Raw genomic sequence first — 15042 nt, forward strand, 5'->3', positions numbered from 1 at the left:
TAGAAAATATCTTCTATAGAGGTCATCTTATTTGGTAATGTGTATTTTGTCTTACAAAACGTGTACTTCAACAGTCCGCATTATATTTTGTACAAAATATCAAACTTCTTTTTCAAACATATTTTTTCTCTAAGTTTGTTTTGGTTGTGTGTCATATACTTACCTAGGTACTCCGGGAAATGAAAAATAGTTTTTTTTAATTTGTTGAAATATTGCAGTGTTTTGTCAATTTGACAGCTCTACTTTCACTTTCATTTTGCAATGTTTGCATGTTTTTTGAAATGTACATGTTTTGTAACACTTTCAACTCCCGGAGTACCTGGACAAATATGGTAGATGCACAATATGATAATAAAAGTAATGACAAAATATTTTTGAAAAAGAAGTTAGATATCTTCTACAAAATAGAACATGAACAGTCAAAGCACATGTGATATAAGACAAAATGTGTTGCTCAATATGGAATAACCTGCCTTGAAAGTTTCTTCTACTTACTATGAACAATTTGATGTATTCTTTAAGATAGACCAAAGCCAATGTGGCCTTAAAAAAAGTAAAATAAAAATTCACCCGAGGTGTAGTTTCAAAAGACTTTACATGAACCTTAATGCCGTATTAGGCTTGATATAGATTCAATGCAGATATTTGGTGAATTGTGCGGTATATATGGACCTAAGGCCATTTCAATGCGCCCAGTTAAAGGCGTGTAAACGCTTTTAAAGCTGGGAAATTATCTGTCGAAGATGATACCCGTTTTGATAGGCCTAAAACCTCTGTTACCAAAGCAAACATCCTATAAAAGATGTGGTCGAACAGGATGCGCGATTGTTGGTGAAAGATATAGCCAGCAGAAGGCAGTGTGCTAACAATTCTGAAAAAGCGTTTGGACCTGAGAAAGGTTTGCGCTAGGTGGGTACCTCATTTGCTCACTGAGGAGCAAAAGAAAAAAAATGAAATAGGTGTTGTACGAAACCTTGTTTCATTCTAGTGGACCATTCGTTCAAGTGCCTTGTCCATCTGGTCATACAGTCACTGGACAATTCTACAAGACATCTGTACTGAAAAAAGTGAAACGGTTTTACAAGAAACAGAGAAACATCCAAGCAAAGGATGGCCAGGAGTCCATCTTATACACGACAACGCTAAAATTTTCCTTTTTTGCTTCTGACCACTAGCAAAAAACAGAGAAAATTGGAATAAATGTATATATTGAATTTGACGTACTTTCGTTGGTATTAATACGTCAAATTCAAACACAACGAAAATACTATCAGAATGTCAAAATGTGTTACAATTACTGAAGTTTAACCTGACGTAATCAATAAATCCCCCACTCCAAAAAGTCCGATAGCGAAAGCTACATTCACAAACGCCGAAACCCATACATCATTCCAAATACTTTCTAGATATACTACTGATTAAGGATACAATAAATTGATATGAGCAACCTTTTATTGCCCAGGAACACCAAGGAAATAAAACATTGCTAAACTTCAGATTGTTCAAATTGACATTGGAAACCATACTAAATCCAACTAGAATTGTCACATGAGTGACGAATTATACCCCCACAATATGGCCTTGTCACAGAACTAAGCCAATGTCAACGCTGAACTTGCTTGACCTTCGACTTGCTGATCTCAAAATCAATACAGGTCATCTGCTGGTCATGATCAACCTCCCTATGAAGTTTCAGCCCAAGCGTTCTCAAGTTATTGTCCGGAAAAGGTTTAAATGTTCCGGGTCAATCTGACCTTTGACCTTTGGAACTCAAAATCAATAAGGGTCATCTGCTGGTCATGATCAACCTCCCTATTAAGTTTCGTGATCCTAGTCCAAAGTGTTCTGAAGTTATTGTCTGAAAACCTTTTTAAATGTTCAAGGTCACTGTGACCTTGACCTGTGACCTAATGACCTCAAAATCATAAGGGTCATAACCAACCTCTCTATCAATTTTCATGATCCTAGGCCAAAGCGTTCTCAAGTTATCATCCGGAAACCGTTTAACTGTTTAGTGTCATTGTGACCTTGACCTTTGACCTACTAACTTCAACATAAAACTTGACCTGTATTTTATCATGTTACACCTGTGTACAAATCATTATGATCCTAGACCAAAGCGTTCTTAAGTTATCATCCAGAAACCATTTAACTGTTCCAAGTAACTGTGGCCTTGACCTTTGACCTACTGACCTCATAGTCAAACTTGACCTGTATTTCATGATGTTACACCTGTGTACCAAAAGTTTTGATCCTAGGCCCATACGTTCTCAAGTTATCATCCGGAAACTGTTTAACTGTTCAGGGTCACCGTGACCTTGACCTTTGACATACCAAAGTCAAATTTGACTTGTATTTTATCATGTTACACCTGTGTACAAAAAATTATGATCCTAGACCAAAGCGTTCTCAAGTTATCAGCCGGAAACCGTTTAAATGTTTTGAGTCACTGTGACCTTGACCTTTGACCTACTGACCCCAAAGTCGAACTTGACCTTATTTTCTGATATTACACCTGTGTACCAAAAATCATTTAAATCGGTCAAGCCTCTCATGAGTTATCATCCGGAAACCATGAAAACCAACGGACCGACAGACCGACCGGCAAGCCCATTCCTATATACCCCCCCACACACCCCCCCCCCCCTCAAAAAAAAAAAAAAAAAAAAAAAAAAACTTTTTTGCGGGGTATAAAATATTCCGTAACCTGTTAGTTAAGGGTGGTTGCTCCAATTGTCATATTTCAAAAGTTAAGTCTTTGGTACTGCCAATGACAACAGTGTCTTTTGATCTGATGTGCCTATTCTGACTTTTTACCATGCTGTTGATATTGGTCTGGGAATGATCGAGTGCGAGTAAAAATTCTGTACTTTACACCGTATCTCACGGGTAGCCAAATAGCTCTCCTTAAATACAGGAGTATTCTGACGTCCTAGTTATAATGCGAGCTGTCGTGTAATTGACATGCCGCAGTACGTCCAACACGAGTACCAATATAAAAACTCATTACAATAGCAAAATTTTGAAGCAACCAGGCAATTCATAAGAGGGCTGGTTGCATCACTTGTTCCGTACCGTTTATGCGTATGAGTGGATACACAGACCTGCACATACACTTGAACTGTTTAGTCTAACTCTGTACGAGATACCTGAATACTATTTTTGATTTTATGACATGGTCACAGGCCTTCCTCGATATGTTAGCAATATGCACGGAACTGTTGCTTTCATGTGAATTAAGTCGAGTGAAGACAAGTCAAGTCTAAGGGAGGATAAGTTAAAATTTAGTTTTGAGCTATTTTAACAATACGACTTAGTGCTTTTTATTTTTTATATTTTGTATCAAGCACAATAAATATAGATCCCTTACCTATCAGTATATTTAATTAATTCACTTAGAAATAAATCGAATTTTGATTCAAGAACTGTAATGTCCATTCTTGTTTCTATTCTATTTCTCTGCTGCCTTCCTTGTAAAAAAATATTCGTTGAAAGAAACCAACAAATCTACAGTTACCAGAAATGTCCGACCAGAAGAAGATATAAAACGTCAAATACGAGATACGCCAAGATTTATTTGTTTTATTAAAAATCAAACTATGTTTTAAAACATGTAACATCATCAAGTAAGCAAAAAAGGTAATTCTAATCAAAGTAATGGCTTTACATGTAGTCAAGTCAAGTCAAGTCAATACTTTTTATTCAGAGTCACAGTTTACATGGTGTAAATACATGTTAACAAATACATACACGTAATTGATAAAGTTCATACGGGAGTGGTAATTTCTGAAGGGGAAGTGATCAAATCAAGAACACTTTAAGGGGACGCATACTTTGAAATTAGAAAAAAGTGGATGGGGTATGATAAAATTTACCTGCAAAAAAAGTACAAGATTTTGGTATATGAAATGGATACTGTTTCAACTGTTATAAGTACACAAAGGATTGCTCACTAAAAAAATGAGAAAAACTGAAACAAGAAAGTTATTGTTGAATTACATAAGACTTATTGTGTACATTCAAAGTCAACAATTAATACTTTTTTGTGCGAAAATAATAGTGCTTCACCTTGTCCAAACATTTATCAATCTCCTACAGATTCTAATTTAAAGAAAGAATGTGAAATAAGTTCACTGTCTTGTTTTTCATTTCGCATATGTAAGCTAAAACACATTATTTAGTTTGTTTACAAAGAAGTGCATAAGAAAAGATACGGTGGTCAAGGAATGCCACATTCCAAAACTTAAAGAGTATATTCCCCTTAATACATTAAACATTTATCGTTACAGAAGTCTAGTGGCTTACAATAAGGGACTAGAAATGTTGCCATTATTAATTTTTAACTTGGTATTCATGAACTACTATGCACTTAAATATCAAAACACATTCAACAAACTTTTGAAAATGTATTGTCTTAAAAATCCCCAAAATAAGGAATGGAATTTGGTTGAGAGATCCAATCAATGTGTATATATGTGCAAAAGTAACATTCTAATCTTGCTCACAAAACTTACTAATACACAGCAGGAATGTCAATGATCAAAACTGGACGAATATACAGTTATCCTCACTTTAATGTAATTTATAATTTGTCCTTGAATTCTCCACCATACTTTTCATAACTGTGTTTGCACGAGTTGCACGAGAATGCTGTCATTCACGTAAATAAACGGGGTCAAATAAGTTGTAATACAATATCATCTAAACGTAATTAATAGATTATGCAGTTCAAGATAAACTTTATCTCATAACGTAACGAACATGTATAATGTTGTAACAACAACTATACTTACTAATAAGCTTTGATAATGTGGCAGTTGAGTCCAGTAAGTCCAGGGGTGTTCAAAGGTAATCCGTCACAGATCTATTGTAAAGCAATAATTGGATTTACCTGTACTGGAAAATAAACAGTGTCGGTTGTATTGAGGTCAACTGCCACATTATCAAAGTTTATTAGTACACTGATTTAAGTAGCAATCGGTTTACAAGTGACTTTATTGATTCATTTTGTGTTTTGTTATTGTTGTCAAAAAGTATAACGGAAGTGCCTCACAACTGAAGCGGAAACCAGTTTGATGCGCAAAGTAGTCCACTGTAAGTAATATTTTTTGATAAATGTCCACAGAAATTAAAAATTTTCTATTATTAAAGACGAATATCTGAATAGGATTCATTATTTGATAAGAAATTATAATCATCGACATGTTTTTTTAAAAATCGTACACATGCTGACACCTAAGTTGTCTCCCGTTGTTTATTAGAGTTACCTTTCGTCCGGCGCAGTAATACATTTGCAGTGAATCGTCGAGAGGTCGTGGGAAAATTAAAAACCATGTAAATAAACTAAAATTAACCACCTTTTCAAGATGAATTTCAAGTGATCGACATTATGCATTTAATTAACCCGCCTGACCTGTGTAGCATCTTAGATATATCTGTTCTAAGGTATTCATTGTGTAGAATGTCATGTTATTCCCTTGCAATGCTAATCCCACTCTGATTTTTTTGTTTACATTTTTTATCAATGAGAAATATGGCGTCCATCCCGAGCTGAAATGACGTGGCGTTAAATTTTTACATGTTTAAGCAAACCTGGTGTGTTAGAAAGAAGATTTCATCCCTTCAACATTATTTGGAACACTGTTATTGTAAAAACCTGTTTTTTCCTTATACAAAAGCTTAATATTTTGTGTTGAATGTACTTTCACAAAGACCTCTGTATTCCTATTACATTCATAGTACCGCATCCTTATCCACAAAGTACTGAATATTACAGGTGTCCATCAGTATTATATCAGTTTAGGAATATGTTTTTTATTTTCCCACCATCGATTTCTTGAATATGCACCCCTTCCGCATTTCTGTATGAACTGTGAATGTAGCAATATGCGTCCCCTTAAATAGAAAAAACAAACCACAAAAAACTAACAAACAAACCAAAAAAAAAAAGCAACAGAAAATAACAGGATTACTCTATAGAAAAGCAGTGACAGTAAGAAACTGTATGTTCAATATCGAAACTTTTATTGTATTGTTTGCAGATAAATTTACAAATATTAGGGTGTTTTATATACATATTTTAGGAAGCTCCCAACATTGGATTATGCGGCATTTGAGATGAATTTCGAAAAAGTGTAGCTTTATAACAAAATTTATTAAATGCACATTTTTTCTGGGTATCTTGCTTTGGTAAAAGAGTAAAGACTGCATTCGGGGGAAAATGGATGCTAAATTCTGCATGCCTGGAGGAGGGAATAGTACGTGTTGCTATTTCTTGAATCTACAAAAATAAGTCCTGTTTCTTCTGTAGCTGTCACTGCTTCCGTTCAGTATGCGTTTACAAGAATGCCAGAGAACCCAGTGTGCTATCTGGCTGTGGGATAAGCACCAGACACATTTCCTTCACCTTCAACCCACACTCGGTCACCGATAACAAGTTCAGCTACTGTGGTGACACCGCCGATATTCCAACTAGTCGTGTGCCCAGCTATAGCATACTGAATTCCAACGCCATTTTTCTTCATGAAGAAGGCACCAGGCTTTCCTTTAGGATTTCCCAGTACCATCGAAAATATATACGTGCCGTTATACGGCGCAGTAAAGACACCATCACTATAAGCACTGCCAAGGTTAAGGTCAACCTGATCAAACTTTACTGTGGAACCAGATGATACAGTCCCGAGATTAGAGCTCAGCTGGGTTCTAAAAGCAACCTTTGGAGTTTTGAGGACTTGAATAGTTCCTGAAAATACGAAACAGCAATATATACGTAAAACATTGCGTTTCAAAGTCTGTTAAAAATGCATTTTGCAAATAATCTAGTAATCTTCATCCTTAATCTGAACACTGATTTTTATACAAGATAATGCGATTCTTATCATAAAGAAGAAAATAAAAGTCTTAGACTAAAATCATGAATGCCCTTACAAAGCCGTTTCGTATAAGTAAATAAATCTCAAAACAAGAATTCAGTGGTCTATGGCTGTGAAAATAACTTGTTTGGTCGTTCTGTTATTCAAACAAATTAAGTTTAAACTAACTGTTATGAAGATGTAGTGTTAATTTCATTTCTTTACAGCAATGTTATTTCCTACTAAAAGCAGGTGTTCCACAAGTAAAAAATATAACGAAAAATTAAATACAGCGATCAACAATATTGGTCTGCATATGACATGTATGATATTGGCTTCACATAGACTAAAAAATGCGTTTTCAAGTCTCATAAACCTCAGGTAATGAAACGAAGAGAAATAATTGCTTAAAATGACAAATGGCAAAAAGGGGTATTACATACCACTCTGTTGAGCCTCTATTGCATTCAGTCTTTTCTCTATCTCCTCTACCTTTATCCCAATCTTGATCATCTTCTCTAACACGTTGTCCATGGTATAAACGCATGACGATGATGTAGCCCTTTGCGAATAAACAACAGTCGCCAAACAAAACAAAGCGATAATGTTCCAATAAGCCGGCATTTTTATACAAGAATAAAATGCTTGTTAACAATTCAATGTGAATAGAATTACTATTATGTCTGTTAAATAAGTCACTTTTATAGGCAATACATTTAGTTAGTCATCGTTTTAGCAACGACAATACAAAAAAAAACAAACAAACAAAAAAACATTTAATAAGTCAAAATCAAGATCAACAAGAACGATGGGAAATATACGGTCACTATCCCTAGTTCAAACAATTTAAGTGTTTCCGTAATTTTGAAACAGACAATACTGACGTAAACAAGTTGTTTATTTCATTTTTTATTTATTTTGTTTTGATAGAATACACTACAAACCACTTAAATCACAATTAGTATGCAGAGTGCAAACTATGTCTATCACGAAACAATCTATTACGAGGGTCCTGCAAAAGGTTCTGTCACTAATGGGCTTCCGTAGTTTCATCCCAGGTATTTTCAAAACGCTTTATTTCACTTGAATGTTGTGTCCAATAGCTAACGATATCAGTTTAGTTCGTGCAAATTGCTTTATTGACGAAAAAAAACTGAAATTCGTAGCTATATTAAGGTTCATGTAAAGCGTTTGAGACCATCCCTTGGGTAAATTTTCATTTTGGAAATTATACTCTACAGGCCGGTAATATTCATAACATATATATACGGAGCTGTTCAGAACAAGCAGAAAAATATCTTATATAGAGGTCATCTTGTTTGGTAATGTGTATTTTGTCTTACAAAACATGAACTTCAACAGTCCGCATTATATTTTGTACAAAATATCAAACTTCTTTTTCAAACATATTTTTTCTCTAAGTTTGTTTTTGTTGTGTGTCTTATATACTTACCTAGGTACTCCGGGAAATGAAAAATAGTTTTTTTTTAATTTGTTGAAATATTGCAGTGTTTTGTCAATTTGACAGCTCTACTTTCACTTTCATTTTGCAACATTTCATTTTTTTAAAATGTACATGTTTTGTAACACTTTCAACTCCCGGAGTACCTGGACAAATATGGTAGATGCACAATATGATAATAAAAGTAATGACAAAATATTTTTGAAAAAGTTAGATATCTTCTACAAAACAGAACATGAACAGTCAAAGCACATGTGATATAAGACAAAATGTGTTGCTCAATATGGAATAACCTGCCTTGAAAGTTTCTTCTACTTATTATGAACAATTTGATGTATTCTTTAAGATAGACCAAAGCCTATGTGGCCTTAAAAAACTAAAACAAAAATTCACCCGAGGTGTAGTTTCAAAAGACTTTACATGAACCTTAATGCCGCATTAGGCTTGATATAGATTCAATGCAGATATTTGGTGAATTGTGCGGTATATATGGACCTAAGGCCATTTCAATGCGCCCAATTAAAGGCGGGTAAACGCTTTTAAAGCTGGGAAATTATCTGTCGAAGATGATACCCGTTTTGATAGGCCTAAAACGTCTGTTACCAAGGCAAACATCCTATAAAAGATGTGGTCGAACAGGATGCGCGATTGTTGGTGAAAGATATAGCCAGCAGAAGGCAGTGTGCAAACAATTCTGAAAAAGCGTTTGGGCCTGAGAAAGGTTTGCGCCGGATACCTCATTTGCTCACTGAGGAGCAAAAGAAAAAAAAATGAAATAGGTGTTGTACGAAACTTTGTTTCATTCTAGTGGACCAGTCGTTCAAGTGCCTTGTCCATCTGGTCATACAGTCACTGGACGATTCTACAAGAAATCTGTTCCGAAAAAAGTGAAAAGGTTTTACAAGAAACAGAGAAACATCCAAGCAAAGGATGGCCAGGAGTCCATCTTATACACGACAACGCTTAAGTTTTTCTTCTTTGCTTCCTTTTTTGCTTCTAATAATGTGGAAGTTGTAAACCAGCCGACGTATTCACCTTACCTGAGCCCCCCCCCACCTCCCCTCCCCACCCCCAGCCCCCGTGACATTTTTTATAACCAAGCCTTAGGAAAATGCTTCCTGGAAAGAAGTTCTCTTGGCAGCGTCATCTATCAGTGTCTCAAACAGATACCAAAAGAAGACTATTTATCTGTTTTTCGCGATTGGGTAAAAAAAGGTTACAAAAATGTGTTTCGGTAAACGGTTAATCCTTTGAAGGTTTGTTATAAAAAATAATTTTGATAAAACGTAGCACTTAAAAAATCCGAACCCAGTTACAGAACTTTTCGCAGGACCCTCGTATTTGAAGAGATTGAAGTCCCAGAACTTTTAGGTATCCATTATTTAAGATAAAATGTTCTTCGGAGATTCAAATCTAGCTTGTTTATGTAAGTGGCGGCCTAGGAACATGAATATTTCTATTGGATCCTTGTCTTGCAATTTTCACTACTTGCCTTGTTCTCAGTGCTTCCGAGGGATCTACTTTTCAGATTTTATTTACTTCACAGCAGCGGTTGTTAAGTGCTGTGTGGCGGTCGTAAAAAGTCGCCCCGACTTCGTCTCAGTCTTGTTTTTTTGGTCATTCGAGATCATTTATTTAAACTCATTTAGATTTGAAGATTCAATACTGTTTAAGACGGTGCTAGGGGGCGTGGGCAGTGTTGCATTTTCAATTACTGCTCATGAACAGACTAAATCAAATCGAGTCTGCAATTTTTACTGTTTACCTTGTTCTCGGTGCTTCTGGGGGATCTACATTTCAGATATCAGTGACCTTAACCACTTGGCCACGAAAGCCCGAAGTAGTAGTAATAGTAGTAGTAGTGATAGTAGTAGTAGTAGTAATAGTAGTAGTAGTAGTAGTAGTAGCAGGAGTAGCAGTAGCAGTAGCAGTAGTAGCAGCAGCAGCAGCAGCAGCAGTAGCAGTAGCACTAGTAGTAGTAGTAGTAGTAGTAGCAGCAGCAGCAGTAGCAGTAGTAGTAGTAGTAGTAGTAGTAGTAGTAGCAGCAGCAGCAGCAGCAGCAGCAGTAGCAGTAGTGCATTTAGCAGCACATGTAGTAGTGGCTGTTTAGTAGTAGTAGTAGTAGTAGTAATAAAAATAATAATTATTATTTCATTTATGTCTTGTTCTTATTCATACTGGGATAAAGCTCGCCGGAGAACGTTATACGGTTCCACGTGCAACACCCTTACTACTCCCCATCTTTTGTATAATTATCTGAAACAATATTGATCTGGTTGAAAATTACTAAAGAAACATAACTGTGCAATTAATTTAGCTTCTGCTACGACGACTTTCAGTAAAGTTTGTACGGAATGTCGCTTTTCCGAAGGCAGCCACGCTATGATTTTTGAAAACCAGAATGATCAGACGAAATTTAGTTTCGTTTTATTATATTTCATTTTGGGTTTAACGCCGTTTTTAACAGTACTTCAGTTATGTAACGGCCGGCAGTTAACCTAACTAACCAGTGTTCATGGATTTTGTACCAGTACAAACCTATTCTCTGCAAGTAACTGCCACTTTCCCTACATCAGTCGGAAGAGGAAGACGAATGATTTATAATTTTCTATCAAGTCGTCACGGAAACTTAAAACATAAAACTTCAACTAAAGTAACATATGAAAACCAGCTCGGAATGCCATGTGTGTGTTTTAACGAGACAAAAGTATAAACACTAGCCTAAATAAAATTGGTAGAGGGTAACCCAATGAAAATTTATTTTTGAAAACTTCTTTTGTCATGGCAACTAGAATTACTCATGGATGAAACGGAAATATGGCCATCTGAATGCTTAAGTCTTAAAGAAAGGAACACATCCGTTTCAGCAGTTATGATTAAAAAGCTAACGCTTTTAAAAGATTCCTTATTCAAAATCCAGAAGAATTTGACTTTTAAAATTTCCGGACCGGGGTGTTGGTATTTGATGACATCCTCCCGAATCGACACAGGAGAAAGATCCTTAGACCCACTGCTGAGAAATCATGACTTAACTTTCAGCTACCCAAGCCAAACTTGCCGCTGAAAAGTATACGGTGTGCCACTCGCCCATATTGTTACGCTCCTGCCCATTGGAGGAGCCTTCGGGATAATTTCTGTGTCCAATATATGTATATATAGCCTATATGCTACGACAGTGATCAGTCACTGCCTAGCAAATAGGCTTATGAGGGCTGCCGGCCTGTAGCCCTTGGGCGTGATCTTGGGTGTGGTTCTGAACTACACTGAATTGGGCCGGATTGAACCTTAACGTCGGGTATTGAGCATATATATATAATTGGTAGACGTGACTGTGACTGTTCAAGCGCCAAACTTGGCTTGGTGTTTTTGCCACTGACCGTTCCAAGGTGGTGCCCCATTGTGTTCCTTTGTTTGTTCGTTTTGTCCCAATGTGTGGCTTTGTGTGTGCGCGTGTATGTGTGTTTGTGTTTGTGGTGTATTGGCTTTGTGTGTTTGCGCGTGTATGTGTGTGTGTGCGGGTGGTGTGCACGTCTGCATGCTGTTGGTTTCGTTTTGGGGAGGCTGCGTTTTTGGTGCGTGGCATTCCCTGTTTGATATTTGTCTTTGTTTTTTTTTTTTACAAACTTCGTAAGATCTTGGGTCATGGTAATTTTCCAAATGTATTTGGTAAAATTATAAAACGTTTTCTTAAAAGAGGTCACGACCCAACTGTTTAGAGACATACCGCATGTTTAGTGTTCAACCCGTTTACAGTTGGACACTACGCTTCCCTCTTTGATTGTGTCTGACGGAAGAGGGGGAGGACTCTATGATAAGCAGTTTTTAAATCCTACCAGGACTGAACTGTTGTGATATCTGTCTTCTAGCCTGTTTCGTCGGGCCCTGAAGGGTGTTTCTCTTGTTGCTCTGCCTTCTGAAAAGGCATTGAGTACATACGTTTTTGGTTCTAAAGGTTTGCTTTTTATATATTTATACACGAGCATTTTTGTGTTTTACATGCCATGCCTTTTTGTTTCCATTACGTGTGTTAGAGATTCACCTGGAGGGGAGGGGATTACTTTTATTTACACTGTCCCGTGTCTTTGGAACATGGTGGGAGTAAGAGTGAGGTTGGGTGCGCACCATAAACCGGTTTAAGCTCCCCAGTGGTGTTTTTGCCACTGACCGTTCCAAGGAGGTGCCCCACTGTGTTCCTTTGTTTGTTCGTTTTGTCCTCGTTTGTTGGCTTTGTGTGTGTGCATGTGTATGTGTGTTTGTGGTGTGCACGTCTGCGTGCTTTAGGTTTCGTTTTGGGGAGGCTGCGATTTTGGTACTTGGCATTCCCTGTTTGATATTTGTCTTTGTTTTTTTTCACCACTGCTGCTTAATGTGTCTGCACCTCTGTAGACTGCTGAGACCAGACTCCTGTAGGCTGCTGGACGTGACCGGACTCCTGTAGGTTGCTTGATGTGACTAGACTTTTATAGGCTGCTAGGTGTGACTAGACTTCTGTTGACCACTAGACGTGACAGGACTTCAGTTGATTGCTCAATGTGACCGTACTTCTGTAAGCTGCTAGGTGTGACAGGGCTTCAATTGACTGCTCATCGTGACCGTACTTCTGTAAGCTGCTAGGTGTGACAGGGCTTCAATTGACTGCTCAACGTGACCGTACTTCTGTAAGCTGCTAGGTGTGACAAGACTTCAATTGACTGCTCAACGTGACCGTACTTCTGTAGGCTGCTAGGTGTGACAGGACTTCAATTGACTGTTCAACGTGACTTGTTTGATATTTGTCTTTGTTTTTTTTTTTTTGCTTTGAAGGCTTTAAATAACACCTGACCGGATCTCTGTTGACTGCTAAGTTACTGGATCTTTGTTGACTGCTCAAAGTGACTGGTACTAAGATCCCTTCTGGTCAGCCTTCGCAGATGTTCGAAGATCTGTGGTTGAACTCCAACATTTAAGTTTTGGGAAAATATATCTACTTAAGACTTAACAAAAATTTCTGAGACTTAAACTATTAAAAATACCACAAACGACTATTAAAAGTTTCTGTTATTTATTTAACAAATCCTTAATAATTGTTTCTCATAAATAAATCATCAAACATTGAATAAAATCTAAAAAGGAATAGTCGCAAAGCAGCTTGATCTATCAGTTTCTCGAGCCAAAGTTTGATTTCTGCAAAATAATTTAAATAGATCAAATAGTTCTCCCTTTTCCAAAAATAAGCTTTAGAATGCCAAAATAAAACTAATAAAAATGGTGCACACCTTTATAATTTCGATTTCAAGCCAAAATATTGTAAATTTCAAAGAACGGCCAAATACGGTGTGCAGCCGAAATTTTGATGTTGGAGCTCCAGATTGACGGTGAGCAGCCCTTGTATACTGTCACCGAACATGCCACAAAAAATGGTGAATTCACGAACGCCCTACAGGAAAATTGTGGTGACCACAGAAAGTTCGTGGCGCCCACAGAAAAATCGTGGTCCACGGAAAAGTTGCGGTACACAACAGGAAAACTGTGGGGAAAGTTTAAATGGCTCTAGCTGACTGAAAAATACACAAAGACACAAAATATTTAACAGACAAACAATATAAACCTCAAACTAGTACTATCTGGAAAAGATTTAGTGTAAATAACCGTAATTTGGGTATGAAAATATTCACTCCCTTTGCAACTATTCACCGTGTAAACAAACATGGCGGATAAGATTCTAGGCAACAGGTGTACTAGATAAAAACATTAAAATACATTGTTTTACATCAAAATTCATAGAATTACTCAGCAGATTTACTTCATGAAGGTTGCTACACTATATGAAATTGGAATTTAACATCTGGAAATTAAAATGAAGGAATAAGGAATTACTGACATCGATCATGAAATTCGGATACATTTACAACCTTTGACAAAGTTCTGTCATGGAAAACGGATTCAAAAGTGAAGGATAGATCAAAAGACAACATCCAGCTTCATGCGTTGTCGCCAGCAAAAGCTGCAAAACGAAAGTAAACAACCCAAGTGAAAGAATGAAGGATAAATGAAAGGTAAAATTTCTAGAGCATTTCAATATGATAACGCCGGTGGCGAGTATAAATAAGCTCCCTCTCCCTCTCTCCATAAACAATTCTTGCCGGTGTGTTCTTACACATGATATTTGATTTTTAACGAAAATTCATGGAATATAAATGGAAAAGGCACCTAATCTACAAAAATCGGTATATCGACCCTGTAACTTTGAAACACATAAAGACCCTTTCGAATATAGATTCATATTTCGGGCAGAAGTTACTGTAATTTCTGACTTGGGTCAAGATTCTGGACTTGTATTTGTTGTTTTTTTTTTTTTAATTCACAATATGTTTGATAACATGCAGCATCAAGTAAGCAAAATTTGTAAATGGAAAAAGGTAATTTTAATGTAAACACTGGCTTATATAAAATACAACACCATAATATTAATAATATTAATCATTCTCCTTATAAAGTAAATATATTGGTGTTGTATATATACTTTTTAGGACGCGTCTAACATAGAGATCTGTGGCATTTTGTATGAACAGCTTTATAACAAAAATTTGATTTTATTCCCATTTTTTCTGGGTTTCTTACTTTGGTAACAGAGGAATGAATGCAATGTCTCAAGGACGGCGGAGTGATGCTATTTAATGATTCTACAAGTCAGTTGTTTTTCTTTAGCTGTCACTGCTTCATTTCAGTATGCTTTTACAAGAATGCCAG

At 36.5% G+C, this 15042-nt stretch overlaps 1 protein-coding gene across 1 annotated transcript; it reads right to left on the bottom strand.

Moving 5' to 3' along the window:
- Nucleotides 1–3562: 3562 nt before the first annotated feature.
- On the bottom strand, nt 3563–7689 carry LOC123560557 (uncharacterized). Its single transcript, XM_045352730.2, has 2 exons — nt 7295–7689; nt 3563–6742 (listed from the first exon to the last, which is right to left on the bottom strand). The coding sequence occupies exons 1-2, from the start codon at nt 7473–7475 to the stop codon at nt 6366–6368; spliced, it is 558 nt and encodes a 185-aa protein (XP_045208665.2). The 5' UTR covers nt 7476–7689; the 3' UTR covers nt 3563–6365.
- Between the last annotated feature and the right edge of the window lie 7353 nt (nt 7690–15042).

Source organism: Mercenaria mercenaria, chromosome 10, assembly GCF_021730395.1.
Source record: "Mercenaria mercenaria strain notata chromosome 10, MADL_Memer_1, whole genome shotgun sequence".
NCBI classification, from domain to species: domain Eukaryota; kingdom Metazoa; phylum Mollusca; class Bivalvia; order Venerida; family Veneridae; genus Mercenaria; species Mercenaria mercenaria.

What these genes read in the sequence shown, in the direction of transcription:
- LOC123560557 (XM_045352730.2), bottom strand. Translation starts at nt 7,475, where the DNA reads ATGCCGGCTTATTGGAACATTATCGCTTTGTTTTGTTTGGCGACTGTT. An exon ending in AATAGAGGCTCAACAGAGTG is followed by an intron (nt 6,743 to 7,294) that starts GTATGTAATACC and finishes TCGTATTTTCAG; the next exon opens with GAACTATTCAAGTCCTCAAA.